Source organism: Urocitellus parryii, chromosome 11, assembly GCF_045843805.1.
Source record: "Urocitellus parryii isolate mUroPar1 chromosome 11, mUroPar1.hap1, whole genome shotgun sequence".
Lineage (NCBI taxonomy): Eukaryota > Metazoa > Chordata > Mammalia > Rodentia > Sciuridae > Urocitellus > Urocitellus parryii.
This window is the reverse complement of record NC_135541.1, coordinates 7,004,161-7,022,896: the sequence shown is the minus strand read 5'-3', so window position 1 is coordinate 7,022,896 and position 18,736 is coordinate 7,004,161. Positions and strand designations below refer to the sequence as shown.

General features: G+C 42.6%; 1 protein-coding gene across 2 annotated transcripts in view; it reads right to left on the bottom strand.

The window, feature by feature from the left end:
* The window catches only part of Vps13d (vacuolar protein sorting 13 homolog D), a 244,841-nt gene extending 227,025 nt beyond the window's left edge, over window positions 1–17,816 (bottom strand). For both annotated transcript variants that reach the window (XM_026397870.2, XM_077791173.1), the window contains exons 1-5: window positions 17,762–17,816; window positions 13,939–14,109; window positions 7,096–7,173; window positions 5,584–5,774; window positions 5,405–5,485 (exon numbers count right to left, since the gene is read on the bottom strand). In XM_026397870.2, coding sequence (XP_026253655.2) covers window positions 5,405–5,485; window positions 5,584–5,774; window positions 7,096–7,173; window positions 13,939–14,035 — 447 coding nt within the window. In that variant the 5' untranslated portion in view covers window positions 14,036–14,109; window positions 17,762–17,816. The remainder of the gene's footprint in view (window positions 1–5,404; window positions 5,486–5,583; window positions 5,775–7,095; window positions 7,174–13,938; window positions 14,110–17,761) is intronic.
* Window positions 17,817–18,736: the final 920 nt, after the last annotated feature.

Here is an 18,736-nt window from a genome sequence, read left to right as displayed (position 1 = left end):
CAATTAGTCGTGTTTTATCTAACTAGTTTTTTGTTTTGTTTTACAGCCTTCTGGTTTATCCTGTCTTTATTCAGGGGCCAATTATTCAAGGGTTAACTCTCAAATACACTGGAAATGGAACAAGATCATTCTCTTTGAAAGTTCTAAAAATGATGATAAACAATGGTGATGAATGAAGTGGCTCTACCTCATGGATGGACAAGTGGCTGATTCAGTGTCTAGACAGGATTGGGAGAAACTGGCTCAGCCCTCCCCACTGTTCAGGCCTGTCCCAGGTCTCCAGTCTATAATCCACTGCTCACTCACATAAAGGGCATCTGGGACAGGATCTGTTGTAACTTCTAAAGGGTGAAATTTGACAGTCTGCATAAGAAACATCTGTAGCTTTCTGTCTCTGGTTTAAAAAAAAAAAAAAAAATGTTACAAAGTCTTTATTTCCGGAGCTGGGGCTGTAGCTCAGTGGCAGAGCACTTGCCTAGCACATGTGAGGCACTGGGTTCAATCCTCAGTACACATAAAAGTAAATAAACTAAATGTATTAAAAAAAAAAGAAAAACTTTGGCTCAGGATATAGCTCAATGGCAGAGTGTTTGCTTAGCATACATGAGGCCCTGGCTTCAATCCTCAACACCACAAAAAAGTAAAATAAAATAAATCTTTATTTCCTCTTTTTTATGTGTACTTATGCACTCCTGCATATTGTACATTGTGTCTACATAGTGTTTACATGGTTCCAAAATTGGCTTATAGATAAATGAGAGCTCATAAAATTAAATTTAAAAGAAATGGATCCAGGGCTGGGATTGTGGCTCAACGGTAGAGCACTTGCCTAGCATGGGCGGGGCCAAGGTTCAATTCTCAGCACCACATAAAAATAAAGGCATTGTGTTGTGTCCATCTACACCTAAAAAATAAATATTTAAAAAACAAAAAGGAAGAAAGAAATGGATCCAGACGCCTTTTAAATCAAGTAACAAATAAACAAAATGATCAATTTAAGTTGATTGGAAAAAATAAAAATAAAGATGTCTTTATAATTACTAATCCATACATTTCCCTAGGAGTTGGGCAATCAATAGAGCATTGGTCGGTTAAAAAATGTTTGAAATGTAAAATGTAATATCCATTGTTTTAGCATTTTTCTTTGGCAGGAAGAAAATAGCTTACAATGTTAACTAGACTGAAATATTAGTTTCCATGGGTAATCTAAGGTGAAGAGTTAAAAATAGGCAAATTAGATTTAACACAAATGGGACTGATCTTTATATATTAGAGGAGATATCTGATTAATTTGCAAAGTTAAGATTCTCAAACATCAACTGCTAAATATAAAATAAAGTATTCTTGCCTTCTTAAATTCTATGAAACAACATATGTTTTTACAAACTGTTGATAAATGGAAAAACAGTTTAAGATTACTGTTTCTGGGTCTTCACTAAAAGCAAGGTTACTAAGAGCTAAAATTCTAATTAACAATGTAATTCTATATGCAAAAAATACAAAGGATTTATAATCTGTGCTTGAATTGGAAAAATGTATTTCATCTAATTAGAGAGAATTTGTCTAAATTTAGCAATTTCATAAGGATTTTTTCAAAATGTGAACTTAAAAACAGTCAGCAACTAGGAAAGAGATATAAGAAAGCTATAGGTACAAAAATATACTTGATAAGGAAAATAAAATGTTTTTAGATGAAAAAAGATTAAAATAAGATTTTCGTCTTAAATTCCAAGACAAAAAAGAGAGGACAAAACTACATATGTAAAGAAGTTGCAGAGTATCTAAGTAAGTTACACAAGGTTTGTGGAAGATAAATCTTAAAAGAGTTTGTGTATGTGATTAAGTTGGCTATAATTAGTACAGTCAATTAAAGATATGTAACGGTTTTTCCTAAAGTCAAATTTTCAATGTACTGATACAAAACCACAATCTAATTCTCTTATGTGTTAAGACAGAAAGGTTTTCTTAAAACATTGATCTGCTCTTATTTGTCAAGATAATTTCTTGGGTCTATTAGGGAAACTAAACTTTAAAGGAATTAGGGTTCATACCATTTTAAAGTCTTTTAAATGATTGTTTTATAATTCTAGTTAAATAATTAACCCTTATTTATTATAATAACCCTTAATTATTACACTATAATTAACACTCTAAAAATGTGAGACTAAAGATATGTATACATCTGAGAACTAAATGTGTTTGTCCAAATTTTGTCCAAGTGTTATGTAAAAGTATGAAAGCTATGTAGGTTTGATACAAGTAAGGTAACCAATAAATGCTCTTTTTCATACATGTATCTGACATAAAAAGGGCCACACCACCATTTAAAAACCTGGCTTACATCGATTTGCTTTGACCACATAAATGTTTTATGTCAATGATACATTTATACATCAGATAGTGAGCCTGCTTCTGATAATTAACACTGTTTCCTAAACTTACAATAGATAAAGCTAGTCTTTAATTTTTGTCAATGCTGCTAACCTATGCACAACTGTGATGACAGTTATCCTATACTATGGATTCTTTAAAAGTTAAAACTAAGCTTGGGCTGGGGATGTGGCTCAAGCGGTAGGGCGCTCGCCTGGCATGCGTGCGGCCCGGGTTCGATCCTCAGCACCACATACCAACAAAGATGTTGTGTCCGCCGAGAACTAAAAAATAAATATTAAAAATTCTCTCTCTCTCTCTCTCTCTCTCCTCTCTCACTCTCTCTTTAAAAAAAAAAAAAAACTAAGCTAATGTTAAGGAGAGCTATGTCACTATAACACTAATTATTACTGGCTTTTTTGTATATTAGATTTTTTTGTTGTTGTTTTGTTTTGGTTTTGGTACTGGGGGGTTGAACCCAGAGATGCTTATACTGAGCCACATCCCTAGTCCCTTTCTATATTTTATTTAGAGGCAGGGTCTCACTAAGTTGCTATTCTAAACTTTATATTTTAAAAGATTTGTATAATTGGAGGACAAGATTACATCTGATGTTGGGTGCAGTGGCACATGCCTATAATCTCAGTGGCCCGGGAGGTTGAGGCAGGAAGATCATGAGTTCAAAGCCAGCCTCAGCATCTTAGCGAGTCCCTAAGCAACTTAGCACTTTACCAAGCTGGTGTTCTCCAAACTGAAATCGTTAGTAACAGTAGCTCTTTCAGATTTATATAAAAATAACAAATTTAGTTGGGGATTTACTTATGTCACTTAATGTTTTGTAACTGGATAAAAGTAACCTGTCATCAATAAGTGATAAAGATTTTATGTCATTCTTTACACTGGGATGAAATTTAAATATATTTTTCGAAGGTCATAAGGAAAGTCACATTTGTTTGAAGGCTGACAATGTGGAATATGAAAACATTTTGCCACTTTTTCCACAAAAAGGAATTGAGAGCTTTCTTAGCCTATTTCGTTCAAGTTTCAGACGTAATGTTGTTATATTATGTTAACTGATATTCAGATATACTCAGGAAATGAGAAATTTGTGTAATGATATTTTTAAAAGAGGCAAAGATTAGCTTAAAAAATAAAACACTTTAGCTGGGCACGGTGGTGCATGCCTGTAATCCCAGCAGCTCAAGAGGCTAAGGCAGGAGGATAACAAGTTCAAAGCCCATCTCAGCAACAGCGAGGCGCTAAGCAACTTATGCCCAAAGATAAGATTTTTTGTTGTAAACATTACTGTAATTCCAAAATAAAAAGCGATAGAATACATAACAAAGTAAAGGTTCCAGTAAGTTATAAAAGATACCTAAAGGAAAGGCTATAAAAAAAGTTTTTAAAGTATGTGGGGGTCAGCAGAGGGGGCCCAGTTTATAGAATTATTCCCTTACCTCCTGTTCCCACCACTCACATTCCCTGTCATTCCCCTACAAAGATTCATAAATTTATCAACTCAATATGAGTTGAAATTCTTTATATGAAATGTCCACAAGAGGCAACTCCATGGAGAAAGTAGATTAGTGGTTGCTAAGGAAAGTAGAAAGGAACTGGTAGGGACTACCAATTCAAAGTGAGACTCTCTGAGGATCATGAAAATGTTCTAAAACTACATAGCAGTGATCAATGCACACCGTAAATATGCTAAAAATCTAAACCATTTTCTGGTGTATGAACGATATCTAAATAAAGCTGTTATTAAAATTAAACTAAAACAAAAATAACAAGTATTCAGTTTTTAAAAATCAATGACAAGCCAGATGAAGTGGCACACACCTGTAATCCCAGTGGCTCAAAAAGATGCGACAGAAGGATCACGAGTTCAAAGTCGGCCTCAGCAACTTAGAGAAGCCCTAAGCAACTCAGTGAGACCCTGTCTCTAAATAAAATACAAAAAAGGGCTGGGGATGTGAGTCAGTGGTTAACTGCCCCTGAGTTTAATCCCTGGTACCAAAAAAAAAAAAAAAAAAAAATCAATGACAGCTAAAATAAATATTAAATAACTGCCTGAAACAGAATTCAAAGTAGTCACTTCAAGCGTACCAATCTTTTTGTCAAAGTAGGAAAGTTAGGAAACCAACTACCCAGACTCTGTTTTTTGGGGGGAGCATGACATACCTTCAAGACATTTGGCTTGGGTCACCTTGGCATTTCAAGAAAGCCCTGGTGGTCATAAGTATGGGCTAACTTTCATGATATTCAAGAAAATCAGCATGGACCCTGATTTAGTTCTGAAGACAAAATAAAATTTTAACTACAGGGCTGGGGATGTGGCTCAAGCGGTAGCGCGCTCGCCTGGCATGCGTGTGGCCCAGGTTCGATCCTTGGCACCACATACAAATAAAGATGTTGTGTCCGCCGAAAACTAAAAAATAAATATTAAAAAAAAAATTCTCTCTCTCTCCCCCCCCCTTTAAAAAAAAAAAAAATGTAACTATAGTAGAAAACATGACCAATCACCCTAGCACTATAACTCATCAAACTGCCACCAGGTAGATGCATGAGAGGTTAACTACCTTCGTGGGCTGCTCACAATTTGCTATATAATCTACTAGACACAGGTATCAAGCTCTCTCATTTCACAGATGAAGGAACTTGAGATCAGAGTGTGATTTGCCCTGAAACCACAGAGTCATCAAGGCATCAGCAGCCTGGCTTCTGAGGATATGCATTCTTTAGCAAGTGGGATTCCACCACTCAAAAAGAAAGTGCAGTAAGGGAAATGGAAGTTAAATGAGAACTCCTACTCGCAGCAGCTGAAGAAGAAAAGCCCACATCTGGCACACAGCACAGGCCTGCTTTTCAGGTTTTCCTTTTGGCCCAGCCTGCAAACGGGCACACCTGAGCAGCCAACCCTCCACACACCCTGCATCGGTAAAACCCACAAGAAACAAGCAACCAAGAAGTGAAACACATCTAAGCCTGAGAGATCCCTTTCATGTTTACTCTTATAAAAGTCAATGTGACTTACTTCGATGTTCTCCACAATTCTCGTAACAACTGAGGCAGTAACTGAATACCAGTAGGATTCCCCTTTCTGCTGGCGCTCATTCTGCAAGGGAAAGAACCAGTGTTAGTAGAGTCTAGTGCTTGCTCATCTCGGGAGTGTCCCCACAAATGTCCCTGCAGCCAAAGCACCCTCTGCCTTGCCTTCCACTTCTCCTCCAGGGCTTGAAGGAGCGCTTTCTTGCGTTCCCTTTCCAACAGCTTCTCCTTTTCATCGTTGAAGTCCTGGATTTTCTCAGGGGCTCCAATTAAGTGGAGGCTGGAGATAGAGATCACCCAGGGGTCCACATGTGGGCGGTAAAAGGGGATCTGAAGAGTCACTTTTCCAATGAAGCCTGGGAGCAGAAGGAAAGATTCATTAAATGCCTGTGCACAATTTTAATTCTTGCCATTTCTCAGACTTTTTCTAGTTCCCTTTACAGGGCATGATTACTTTCGCCATTTATTTTTTAATTTAAAAAATTATGCACCAGACTCTTCCACATGTGAAACAAGTTGAGCTCTGTAACAGCCAGGCAAAATGCAGCAAGCTGGAAAAAGCTCAGCGAGACACCACACCAAAAGCAGCCTCCCTCCTCTGGAAACTCTCCCCAGCTGGACCCCCTTGAAACTTTCTTGGGGTGTCTCTTACCACTGCACACATATATGCCCTGGACACAAAACTCATTTCCTGTTAATTATGAACCAGTTGGTTGATAACTACTCCTTGGAAGTTATCAGACCTACACTCTTTCCAACCTTGACAGAGCCATCACTAACTGAAACACAGGTAGCCAGCCACTGTAATAAAGAACTCTGAGAACCACAGCTGAAGAGAAAGTTAAATGGCCTGACAAACTCGTGATACTTGTTTCCTAAGTCCTTCCATTTCTAGCCAAGTCTCTCAGAATATAAGCTTTCTTTAATTCCAACTGTAAGAGGTGAGCCCTGGCTGCAAGAATCACAGAGCTTCTGCATGTACTAGAGGCTCTCTCGAGGACCCCACAGCCCACCTACACCTGTGCCTCTGAAAGCAGCAAACAATATCAGTGTGAACATTACCCTCTGAGATACAGAACTCAAGAAGAAGCTACCTGTCAAATTAAGATAAGAGAATGGCCTTGACATTGACATTTTTCTTCTTCCTTTCTTTTTTAGAATTCTGGGGATGAACCTAGCCTTGCACATGCTCTACTACTAAGCTACCTCCCAACCCTATTACCTTATCTTCAACATTTATGATGACTTTTATACAATTTTATATGTCCCAGGTTACAAAGCCAAAAATGGCAAATACAAAATTAAATTTAAGCATAGTATTCCAGAGCCCACCTCTTATTCAAAAACCTCTCAGTAACATCTATCATGAATCCTCTGTAAGAACCCTCTGTATCTGGAACAGAGGTTCTCACACCTTAGTAAACATTAGAACCACTTGGGGTGCTTATTAGACATGTGGGCTATTCTGACTCTGTGGGCCTGGGGATCACCTGATCTCCCCACTGCCAGCCCCAGGAAATGCTGACACAGTGGCTCAGAGACCAGGCTCCAAGACTGAGTTCAACTCACACTTCCTATCCTTCCTTTTCCTCAAATAGACAAACTCCAAGGCTCTCAGTTTTCATTTCCAAATAATCTGAGATCCAAAATTTGCTCCCTCTCTTTACTTCCACATACCAGCTTTGACTTCAAAGGGCAATTCCAGTTCTTTCAAGGCATCCTTCTTTAAGGGCAGGTTTTCTAATTCAACAGCACCTGAAAGTAGAAACATAAACCATTCATCCAACAAAAATACTAGGTGCCTACTATGTGCAAAGCACTGAAGGTTAAAGGGAAAGTTTTACACCTAGAACAGGGCCATGCTACCAGCTACCCATGTGTTTTATCTGTAATACAAATTTCCTGATCACCCACTCTGACATGTACATGACAGCTAGAGGCATAACAGCCTTGGAGAGTTCAGGCAAAGCTCTAACTTCTTCTATAGCAGGCCAGACAGTAAATAGCTTAGGCTTTCTATACGTTACATATTCTCCTTTTACTTATGTATTGGTTTTCTGATGTTGTGGGGGCGAGGGTCTCACTATTATTGCCCAGGATGGCCTTAAATTCTTAGTCTTAAGCCATCTTCCTGCCTCAGTCTCCCCATAGCTGGGACTATAGCACACATACTGTACCCAGTTTTATTTATTTATTTTTTCAACAAGGCTTAAAAAACGTCAAAGCCATCCTGAGCCAGCAGGTCAGATCTGGCCCGCTGGCCTATGTGCAGATCCCAACTTAGGCTAATACTTCTCACAGGACCATCAATATCCAACTCCCTAGGAGGAAAGGCAGGCTCCTGGGCCCCATCCCCACACCTACCAGATCAGAACCTGTGAGACTGAAACACAGGAATCTGCCTTTTTTTTTTTTAATCTTTATTTAATTAATTCATTTATATGTGGTGCTGAGGATCGAACCCAGGGCCTCGCATGTGCTAGGTGAGCACTATACTGCTGAGCCCAGCCCCAGCCCCAGAAATCTGCCATCTTAACAAGCTGTCCCTACCTTCGTCCCCCTCCCCCAAAATAAGCACAGTGCACAAAATGTTCACAAGCTCATGGATTAGCTCAATGAAACTGGTCATCAAAGGAAGTCCTCGCTGTCTTCTGGAAAGGCCTCTTCAGTGAGCTCACCTCTGCACCACCACCTGCAGGTGGATGGGCAACTGGCCAGAAAGCAAAGGAAGACCAGGAATCCCTGAAGGGCCTCCTCAGTCCCTGCTTCATGATGGCTTAAACCCAGAAGTTTACAGACCAGAAAGCAGCTAGATCTCATGCTCTATGATAGTTTGAGTCTGAAATGTCCTCCAAAGACCCATGTGCTAAAGGCTTGGTCCCCAGCCATTGGGGCAATTGGAAGGTGATGGAACCTTTAAGTGGCGGGCCCTAACTAGAAGTTAAGTCATTGGGGGCATGACCTTGAGGGGATATTGGTGCCGGGGCCCCTTCCTGGTTTTTTTCCCAGCTGCCATGAGGTAAACAGTACTTCCCACCACAGGGTGCTCCTGCGACCTGGCCACAGGCCCAGAGGCAATAGGGCCAAGCAACCATGGACTGAAACCTCTGAAACCGTGAGCCAAATAAACCTCTCCTCCTTTTAAGTTGATTAGCTCAGGTATTTTGTCACAGTAACGGAAAGCCAACTAACACACTCTCCCAGCCATGGGAGCCTTCCGTTCATTCACACATACTGAGTCCTACTCTGTACTTGGCCTTGTGCTGGCCACCAGGAACATAAGGAGAGAAAGTAGGATCCTCAGCTCCAAACCTCTGGGGAAGAAGCCATGATTTTACAAAACTGAACAATACAAGACAATTTCTGAGCCACTCAAATCTGTCTGAGTTCTGTACTTTCAAAAATAGGGAGTAAGGAGAAAACAGCAGTGCCGCCTGTAATCTCAGCAACTGAGGCAGGACGACCACGAGTTCAAGGCCAGCCTCAGCAACTTACTAGAAGTGGAGGCACACCGCAGTGGAGCTGAGCAGGGGTGCTTTTCATGCAGTCTATAGGACTGTGGAGTAGCTTCAAAATAAAAATAATAAAAACAACTGGGGACGTGGCTCAGTGGTTAAGCACCCCTAGGTTCAATCCCTGATACCAAAAAAAAAAAAAATTATAAAGCTGTTCACTTATTTCCAGGCAATTTACAGGCATGTTCATGGATGATGGATGTCTTATCCCAAAATTCCTCATGCTTGCTTAACATGCTCAAAGCCCTGGGTTCAATGCCCCGCACACATACACACACACACACACACACAAAAAAAAAAAAAAAAAAAATCTCAAAATCAGATTAGCAAGAAATCTATTCCCTGAACCTGGGATGAATTTAGAGATTGGACATTTTTCAGCAATCTCTATTGATTCCTGGATTGCTTTCCTTTGTTCCCAATTATTTAAAGGGTCAGTCAGAGGCCCAGAGCTTATAAAAAGAAAAAAAAAAAAAGAGGAAATTGAAGTTGAGGGTTACCAATTTGAAGATATGCCCACAGACCAAAGTTCAGACCCCTCCCCTGACGCTGGCAGCCTCTTCCTGGAAGTTTTCAGCCCTTGCTCACAGGCTTCACTCTAGCTGGAGAGAGGTGACCTACCCCGGGCCACCCATCAAAATCCTATTAAGTCCACCCAAAAGCTACTCCACAGTCCTACAGACTGCATGAAAAGCACCCCTGCTCAGCTCCACTGCGGTGTGCCTCCACCTCTAGTAAGACAGTGAACACAGACCACCCTGCAGTGCTGTATGATTTTCCTCCACACCAGGCTAGCACCTCTCTGAGAACAAGGACTACAGAGGTGGAGGAGGAGCATCATCATAATAGCACCTATCAGCGAGTGAGATCATACTACATGCCAAGCACTTCATTCACATTATCTCCCTCATTTTTCCCCCCTGCAGTGCAGGGATGGAACCAGTGCCTCACGCATACTAGGCAAGCACTCTACCACTGAGCTGCACCTCAAGCCCTTGCATCATCTTATTTAATCTTCGTAATAATGCAAGGAAATACTGTGAATTGAATATCCCTTACCCATAATGCTCAGACCAGAAGTATTTCAGATTTCAGAGTCTTTTGGATTCTGGAATATCTGCAGAGACTTTACTCCAAAATGCTCTGAAATCAGAAACTTTTTGAGCATCACATCAGCACTAAAAATGTTCTAGATTTCACAGCATTTTGAATTTTGGAACATTTCAGATTACAGATGTTCAACCTAAATTAATTTTCCAATTTCTGAGGTGAGAAAAATGAGGCTTAAAGGACAAGCAATTTGCTTAGAAATCTCGGATCTAGAAGTGGTACCACCAGAGTTCATAGAGATCTGCCTGACCTCAGGTGGCAGGGACTGAGGGAAGAGGGGCCTCTGGACCCTGCTCACAGTCAAAGACAGCTTGTACATGGGTGAAACCAAAGTTTGGAGCCTGAGCCTGAGCTCTCAGGATCCCCTTTTCATATCAGTCCACAGCCCAGAGCCTTGCCCATGGCAGGTGCTCACTTAATGTCTGATGAATGAGTGAACAAGGAAACTCTTTTTTTTTTTTTTAAACAGATACAATATTTTCTTATACCTTTATTTTATTTATTCATTTTTACGTGGTGCCAAGCATTGAACTCAGTGCCTCGCACATGCTAGGCAAGTGCTCTACCACTGAGCTCCAGCCTCAGCCCCATGAATGACCTCTTAATACAAGGGCTGTCTCTACATGTCCTTCAGTGGTTGCTTTGCATTTTCATTCCCTTTAGCATGTATGCACGATCTTAAGTCCAATCCACCAGCCAATCACGTTGGTGGTCGTGAGGACTGATGATGACAATACCTACCTCTAGCTAAGAGCCCACTATATGCCAAGAACAGCTCCAAGCTCTTGGACCCATTAATTTACTTGGTCCTCAGAACCCTATGAGATAGTTAATATCATCTCCAAATTACAGAAAGGAGACTAAAGCATGCAGAAGTTAAATATAATTTGCCCAAGTCACTGGTGAATGGTTCAGCCTCAGAAAAGCTCCTATTATTAACCTCTAGTTTTGGTTTCCTTTGCACCTCTAAACACATGCAGAATAGCAAATATATAAAGACGGATCAAAATAACATTCCTATTCCTCTCTAGTCCCCTGCACCCCAAAGACTGCTCAGCTGAATAATCAAGATCAACAAACAGTGTCAATTGCTTTACAAAGACATTCTCTCAGTACACTGTGATACTCCCAAGATTTTTCTGACCAAGCATTATGGGAGTATGGGGTATCATGCTAACAACGGTTATGAAAGAAAAAACATTTTTCTGTTTTTCTGTTCTACAAAGACACAGATTCCTCAGATACCACAGGATCATAAAAGCCATAGACAATAATTTTGTGTGTGGATGTGCACGCGCACACAGCGCTTAGGACAGAACCAGGGGCCTCATGCACAGTAGGTAAGCACTCCACCACCAAACTAGACCCCCAGCCCAAGAATAATATTTTTTAATATATATTTTTTTATTTATATATGATAGTGGAATGCATTATAATTCTTATTACACATATAGAGCACAATTTTTTATATCTCTGGTTGTATACAAAGTATATTCGCACCAATTTGTGTCCTCATACATGTACTTTGGATAATAAGGATCATCATGTTCCACCATCATTTCTAACCTCATGCCCCCTACCTTCCCCTCCAACCCCTCTGCCCTATCTGGAGTTCATCTATTCCTCCCACTCTCCCCCTCCCTACCCCACTATAAATCACCCTCCTCATATCAAAGAAAACATTTGGCATTTGGTTATTTGGGATTGGCTAACTTAAATATTTTATTAGTTGTTGATGGATATTTTATTTATTTATTTATTTACATGCAATGCTGAGAATCAAACCCAGTGCCTCACACATGCTAGGCAAGTGTTCTACCACTGAGCCATAACTCCAGCCCCAAGAATAGTATTTTTAAAAAAGGAAATAAGAATAGAAAAGCAGCTTAGGGCACCAGAACAATGCATACAGATATGTTCTATCTAAAAATGCCAAGATTACTAATCTGTCCTGAACATTGACTCTGGGTGGGACAAATCAGACCCTGTTTAAGCTTCTAGTTGTTAATTCCTTCAGCAAAAACACTCTTACCAATCCCTCGAGAAAACCAGCTCTTTTTTTTTAATATTTATTTTTTTAGTTATAGGTGGACACAATATCTTTATTTTATATTTATGTGGTGCTGAGGATCAAACCCAGTGCCTCACACATGCTAGGCGAGCGCTCTTCCTCTGAGCCACACCCCAGCCCCGAGAAAATCAGCTCTTTTATTAGCAAGGTTTGGTCTGCAGTTCTCTTTCTAGGTCTCCTACCTGTACCTCACACAACTTAGTTAGCTTCACAGTGTTTCTGCAAACTTCAGTAAGTGACCCAAGAGGTGTATCTGACACTGCACCTGACACTGTACTGCCCTTTAAATCATCCTCACTTTCCTCTTGGCAGCTTCCTTCTAAAGACAAGAGAACAGGAGAAATCCACTTCTGTTTCCAACGAAGAGGAGATGTGGGGAGGAACAACTGTGATAGCTCCCACAATCTTCTGCCACATCATTTGCTTGGACTAAAAGGACCAGAAATTCTTAGAAAGTGTCAGGCATGATGGAACACATCTGTAATCCCAGCCATTCAGGAAGATGAGGCAGGGGGACCACAAGTTCAAGGCCAGCCTTAGCAACTCAATGAGGCCCCAGCAATTTAGCAAGACCCTGTCTCAAAATAAAAATTTTAAAAAGGACTGTGATACAACTCAGTGGTAAAGCAAACCTGAGATTAGTGCCCAATACCAAAAATAATAATAACAATTCTTGGAAAGCAACACATTTTGGGAACAGGGGAAGCATTGATATCCTCTCAGACTCTGCAAAGACCTGATCTCTGCTATCTCTACTAACCTGTCCTTGTCCACTGGCCAAAACAAACCCCCAGGAAGCTGGGTCTCCATTGCTGTTTAAGACCTTTCCACCTTCTCTGATTCTGCATCCTTGAAGACTGACTTTACCTTCTTTCTCTACATATATTAAAGGGTTCCATCTCAAGTTAGGCAAAGAGAATTTAAATTAAAACAATGAAAAGAGGAAAATGCTGCTTTCTAATTCCCCACACCAAATGACAAGACTGCATTTACTAATATAGGCCAGTAAAGGCTAAAATGCCTCAAGCTTTAGGTGCCAGGCTACTAAGCAAGGCGAGTCTCACAGTAGCATATTCTGACACTTCTAGTAGGTGTTTGCTACATGGCAGGAGGCCAAGAGATTTCAATCTTACTTCACTGATCCTCAGAGCAACCTTATAGAGGTATATCATCTTCTTTTCTCAAGAAACTAAGGCACAGAATTTCATTATTAGCTATTTCAATATCAGTTATTGTTCTTATAGCTTAGAAGTGACAAAACTGTACTTAAAGCCAAAGTCAATGCCACTATCACTACTTGTAGCCTCACAAAGCTAAAAAATATAACTAAGTGAAGCTCATCACTAGTAATATAGTTTGTCTTTTTAAAAATTTTAATGAAACCCTAAACCCTAATTGGGGTGCACGCCCATAATCCCAGCAGCTTGGGGGACTGAGGCAGGAGGATCACGAGTTCAAAGCCAGCCTTGGCTAAAGAAAGATGCTAAGCAACTCACTGAGACCCTGTCTCTAAATAAAATATAAGATAGGGCTGGGGATGTGGCTCAGTAGTCAAGTGCTCCTGAGTTCAATCCCCATCACCTCCCCCCCAAAAAAAAGCCCTAAAACTGCATCAATACAGCATACTTAAGTTACCCCATAATAGTCATCAGTCACATGGGAGAATGTATTCTCTTTTACACATATTTAGTACAAAGCCATGTGAGCATTAGGTTTTATTATCCTCAATACTATATATAGAGAGAGAGGGATATATATACACACACACACAGAAATGCCATCTGCAAAGCCATACTTTACCAAACAAAAAAACACAGTACTCACCTTTGAGAAGCGCAACTGAGAGCTGATCAGTGTTCAGGTTATTGACATATTTCCCCAAATAGGTATTGAGAACCCAGGCTACAAGACCTTCCAACATGACTATGTCCTCAGAAAAAAGTGCTTAAAAATCATGGATCATACTTTCTCTTTCTCTCATGGTTATGGAAGAATCTGCGAAAGAAAAAAAAAAAAAAAAGAAAGAAAATCAACAAAGAAAAAACAATGGATGATTTTCTAAGCTGATTCCTTATTTGACTTCCCTGAATGTGCATGAATGCAAAGCACAGCTCAAAGTGATGGGGACCAGGTGGGAAAGCTCTAGGTTCCCTGTCAGGCACAGGTGGTCATGCCAGCCCAGTTCCATTCTCATGCAGCCACAAGGACAGCCATTCTTGAAAATTTACTTAAACTTTCCACAGTTCAAAGCTGTGTATCTTTGCAATGTAACTGCTCAGTGACCTGCTGGCTTTTGGAGGATCCACCTTGAGATTAATTAGATTGCCCTAATCAGAGGTTCTCATATGGCTGGGATCTGGCAATATCTTAAGATGTGCGGGACTTTTCATTTGTTCATTATTGGGAACTGAACCCAGGGGCACTTTACCAAGAGCTAGATCCCTTCTTGTTTGTTTGCTTTTGTTGTTGTTGTTGTTGTTTTGTTTTGTTTTTTACTTTGAGACAGGGATTTGCAAAGTTGCTTAGGGCTTTGCAAAAAAAGCCAAGTCTGGACTCAAACTTGCAATCCTCTTTCCTCAGCCTCCCAAGGTAGTTAGGATTACAGGCATGCATCATCATGTCAAGCTTGAGGACATATTTGATTATCATGCCTTCAGAGCCTGCTACCAATCTCTATGATAGAGACCACAGAAGCTGCTAAACATCCTACAATCACAAAACCACCCCTCACAGCAAGAATTATTCAGCCCAAATGTCAACAGAGCCAATGCTGAGAAACCTTAATCCAGATTAAGGCAAAAATGCCCTGGGAGATTGTATAAATGAAATTCATATTCTGCAAAGATCCTCGTTAAAACTACCATAATTAAATTGTGCTCACATATTCTTGAAGATCATTCATAAAATCATATAAATAGGAGAGATTAGACAGTGCTTTATCACTAATCTTAAATGCACTGTGACTGCTTGACTGGTACCTAGGCACCAGATGCTGCTGACACAATGGATTATCTTAGTCAATAATGACAAACACCAGAAATCCTCTGGTTGCAGCTACAGTACCAAGATTCAGTACTGAAGTAATACTGCATATTACTGGTATTTATCAGCATTACAAATATACTTGATTTTAACACAAAAAGTCAACAGGAGGAAAATTGAGACACAAAAGTTTAAATGGGTTCTCAGATCGCTCAGTTCACAGATCCCATCTACAACCATGGGCTGCAAATCTTGCTCTGAACTCCCCAGGCTGTCATGAGCCACCTTGTCACACTCCAGATTCTCTACAGCATGCATCCCACTTGGAGCCAGCCTACTTTTAGGATTCTTTCCAAGCACTGTGTCCCACCCCTAGTGATTCATCCTAGGGCCAGAAGATACACTCTCCCCAAGGGAAAGGCTGACATCCACCAAAGATCCAGAACAAGCCCTCCTAAGAGTTAACTCCCTCTCCAGTAAGACTGACTTTTGTTTGTCAACAATAAGTTGGGTTTTTTTTAAATTCTTTTTAAAATATTTTTTAGTTGCCAATAAATGTTTTACTTTGTTTATTTACATGTGGTGCTGAGGATTGAACCCAGGGACTCACACATGCCAGAAAAGCACTCTACTGCTGAGCCACAACCCCAGTCCTCAACAATAAGTTTTTTAAAAAGCATTTGGTAAAACAATTACCTACTTTCTTTCCAAAGTTACTTTTTAAGGTTACAGTTACATACAACTAGCAATCTGCTAGGAATTATTGGGTATTAAAGAAGAAATTACAAGAACAAATTTTTTTGTTTTTATTTTGTTAAGAGGCACAGAGCAATTTATTGAAAAGTTTATAGAAAAGCAGAAACACATTCAAGGGAGAATGCAGGCCATCTTAAGAGCGAAAAAGTCTACAAGAACAAATTTTTTTAAATATTTATTTTTAAGTTGTAGTTAGACACAATAACTTTATTTCACTTATTTATTTTTATGTGGTGCTGAGAATGGAAACCAGGGTCTCGCACTAAGAAGGTGAATGCTCTACCGCTGAGCCATAATCCCAGCCCCAAGAACAAATTTTTAAAAGTAAAAAATGTTCAGCAGGTGGAATCCAGTGGCACATGCCTGTAATCCCAGAGGCTTCGAAGACTGAGGCAGGAGCACACAAGTTCAAAGCCAGCTTCAGCAATTTAATAAGGCCCTCAGCAACTTAGTAAGACCCTTGTCAAAATAAAAAATAAAAATGGCTGGGGATGTGGCTCAGTGGTTGAGTGCCCCTGGTTCAACTCTAGTACCCACAAAAAAAAAAAAAAAAAAGTTCAGCAATCTAACATTTCTCTATTGGAATTTTGTACAGGTGAATCTGTGAAAACAAAAAGTGAAACTGACTTGTCTAGTCTTACTATTTGAGCTCCAAATACATTTGGACAAGGAGCCAAAGTTGGAGTACTCTTTATTTTTGTTGTTATTGCCATTAATTCCAGCCCTAAATGCTAACTCTCCCTAAGTGCCAACTCCAAATGCTCTCTAAATAAAAGGAAACCACTGTCACTTGGTTCACAAAATTAGGCCCTACCCTACTTACCCTGGAGGAAGAACGCAAAGCACAGATTAAAAAGACAAGCTGTAAAACACCCTAGTCTGTAAACTGAGGCCCACGCCAGAAAGCATCCATTAGCCTTGTCTAAGCATCTAGTCCGGGCTTGTGGCCACTTCAAGGATTCCCTTAAGGAATCCAGTTTCAGGAAAGGCGGTCAGACTGGCCAGAATCCCACAGTGTTTATACTCTGGTCCACCAGGGCTTCTAGGCAGCTGCCTGGCATTAACCCCCACCTGGCTTCCCCTACCTCAAGGGGCAGGTGGCACTGGGGATCAGGGCTCAGTCCACCCGCGGGCAGACAGCAGGACATGACCTTGAGGCAGGCCCCTCCCCTGAGAGGCGACCAGACCCGGGAATGGGAAGGACTGGCAACCGGACCCGGCGTCCCTCCGCGAGGCGGCCGGGGCTGAGCGCTGCTGCCGCCAGGGAGCGCCGAGACAGGGGGACGGACGGGGGCGGGGGTCAGGCCGGTGGCCCCGCAGGCCTCCAGCCAGGGGACAGACCCCACCTCGCAGATGCAGCCTAGAGGAAATGACCCCAGGGTCCCCTGCCTGGAGGAGGGGCGCGGCCCCGGGGACAGGGGTCAGGACGCCCCGAGGCCCCCCCCGAGGGCCCGGGGTGGGCGGAGGGGGTCGTGCGCTCCGGGAAACTGACGGGCGCCCCGGGCCGGGGCCTCGGCGGGGCTCGCACGTGAAGCCCACGGCTCGGCGGAGGCGCGAACTGACACCCGCGGTCGCGGGCGCCGGGCTGCGGGGACCCGGGAAGGGCGCCGGGAGGCGGGGGCCGGACCCCGCGGGACACGGGCGCCGCGGGCCCGGGGGCTCAGCCTGCCCGGCCTGCGGCGCCGCGGGGCCTCGGGCGTGGGGTCCCGCCGGGCGGGAGCGGGAGCCGGGGTCCGGGCTGCGGCGCCGAGGGCCGGCGGCCGGGGTCCTCACCCCGCGAGGCTGGCCCGGGCCCCGAGCGCTGTGCGGAGCCGGAACGCCGGCCGCGGGTGGACGCCGGCCGCGGGTGGACGCCGGCCCGCGACCCCGGCCCTGCCCGCCGCCCGGCGCGGCCTCGCTCGGCCCCTACCTGTCTGTGTCCCGGCGCCCACCCGCCCGGCACTGCGCGGCGCTTCCTCTCCGCGGCTCCTCAATGGCGCAGGCCAGCAGCGCTCGACCCGACCAATCGAGCGGCGACGCGCCGGCGCCTGGCCAGCCGAGCGCCGAGCCATCGAGGAGGCGCCCCCTGACGCCGGCAGCTGCTCCTGCAGGGCGGGCTCCTGCGGGCTCCTGCGGGCTCGCAGTGCTTTGCTGGGGCTGACGCTGAACATTCCCGAGGTCCCCGTTTTACAGGCGCGGAAATTGAGTTCCGGGAAAGGCAGGGCCCGGAATGACTCTGCTTCCGACGGTATTGGAACCCTTCAACAGCGCCTTGCATACACAGGAAAGGGACCAATGGCCTTCCATCTGGCCCATGCAATGGGGTCTCCACTCAGTAGCTACAGGGGTCTATAATTCAGCCCACGCCTACTTAAAAACTTCTCGGTTATACTTCATTAAAACCCACTTCCTCACCAGATAACGCCAAGATTCTGCTGGATTTGGTCTCTCTTCCTATTTGGGCCTCTTTTTCCCTGGCCCATTCTAACCCAGCAGGCTTCATTTCCTATGGTAACTTGACCTAGTTTCCCCATCTTACCCTGTTGTGTTTTCTTCGTAGAACCTAATGCTACCTGAGATTATTTTATGTATTTGTTCATACATATGTTATTTTCCCCCACCTTGAGAGTTCCTCGAAAGCAGAGGTTTTATCTTTTTTCAAAAACGTTTATCCAGGGCTGGGGTTGTGGCTCAGTGGCAGAGCACTTGCCTTGCATGTGTGAGGCACTGAGTTCGTTCCCTAGCACCACATAAAAATAAATAATCAAAATAAAGATACTGTGTCTATTTAAAAAAAAAATGTTTATCCAGCACCTAGACACTGATTGCCTAGCACAGAAAAGCATCAATCAACGTGTTATGAATGAACGAAGGAACACTTCACTCTTGCACAATCACAAGAAGA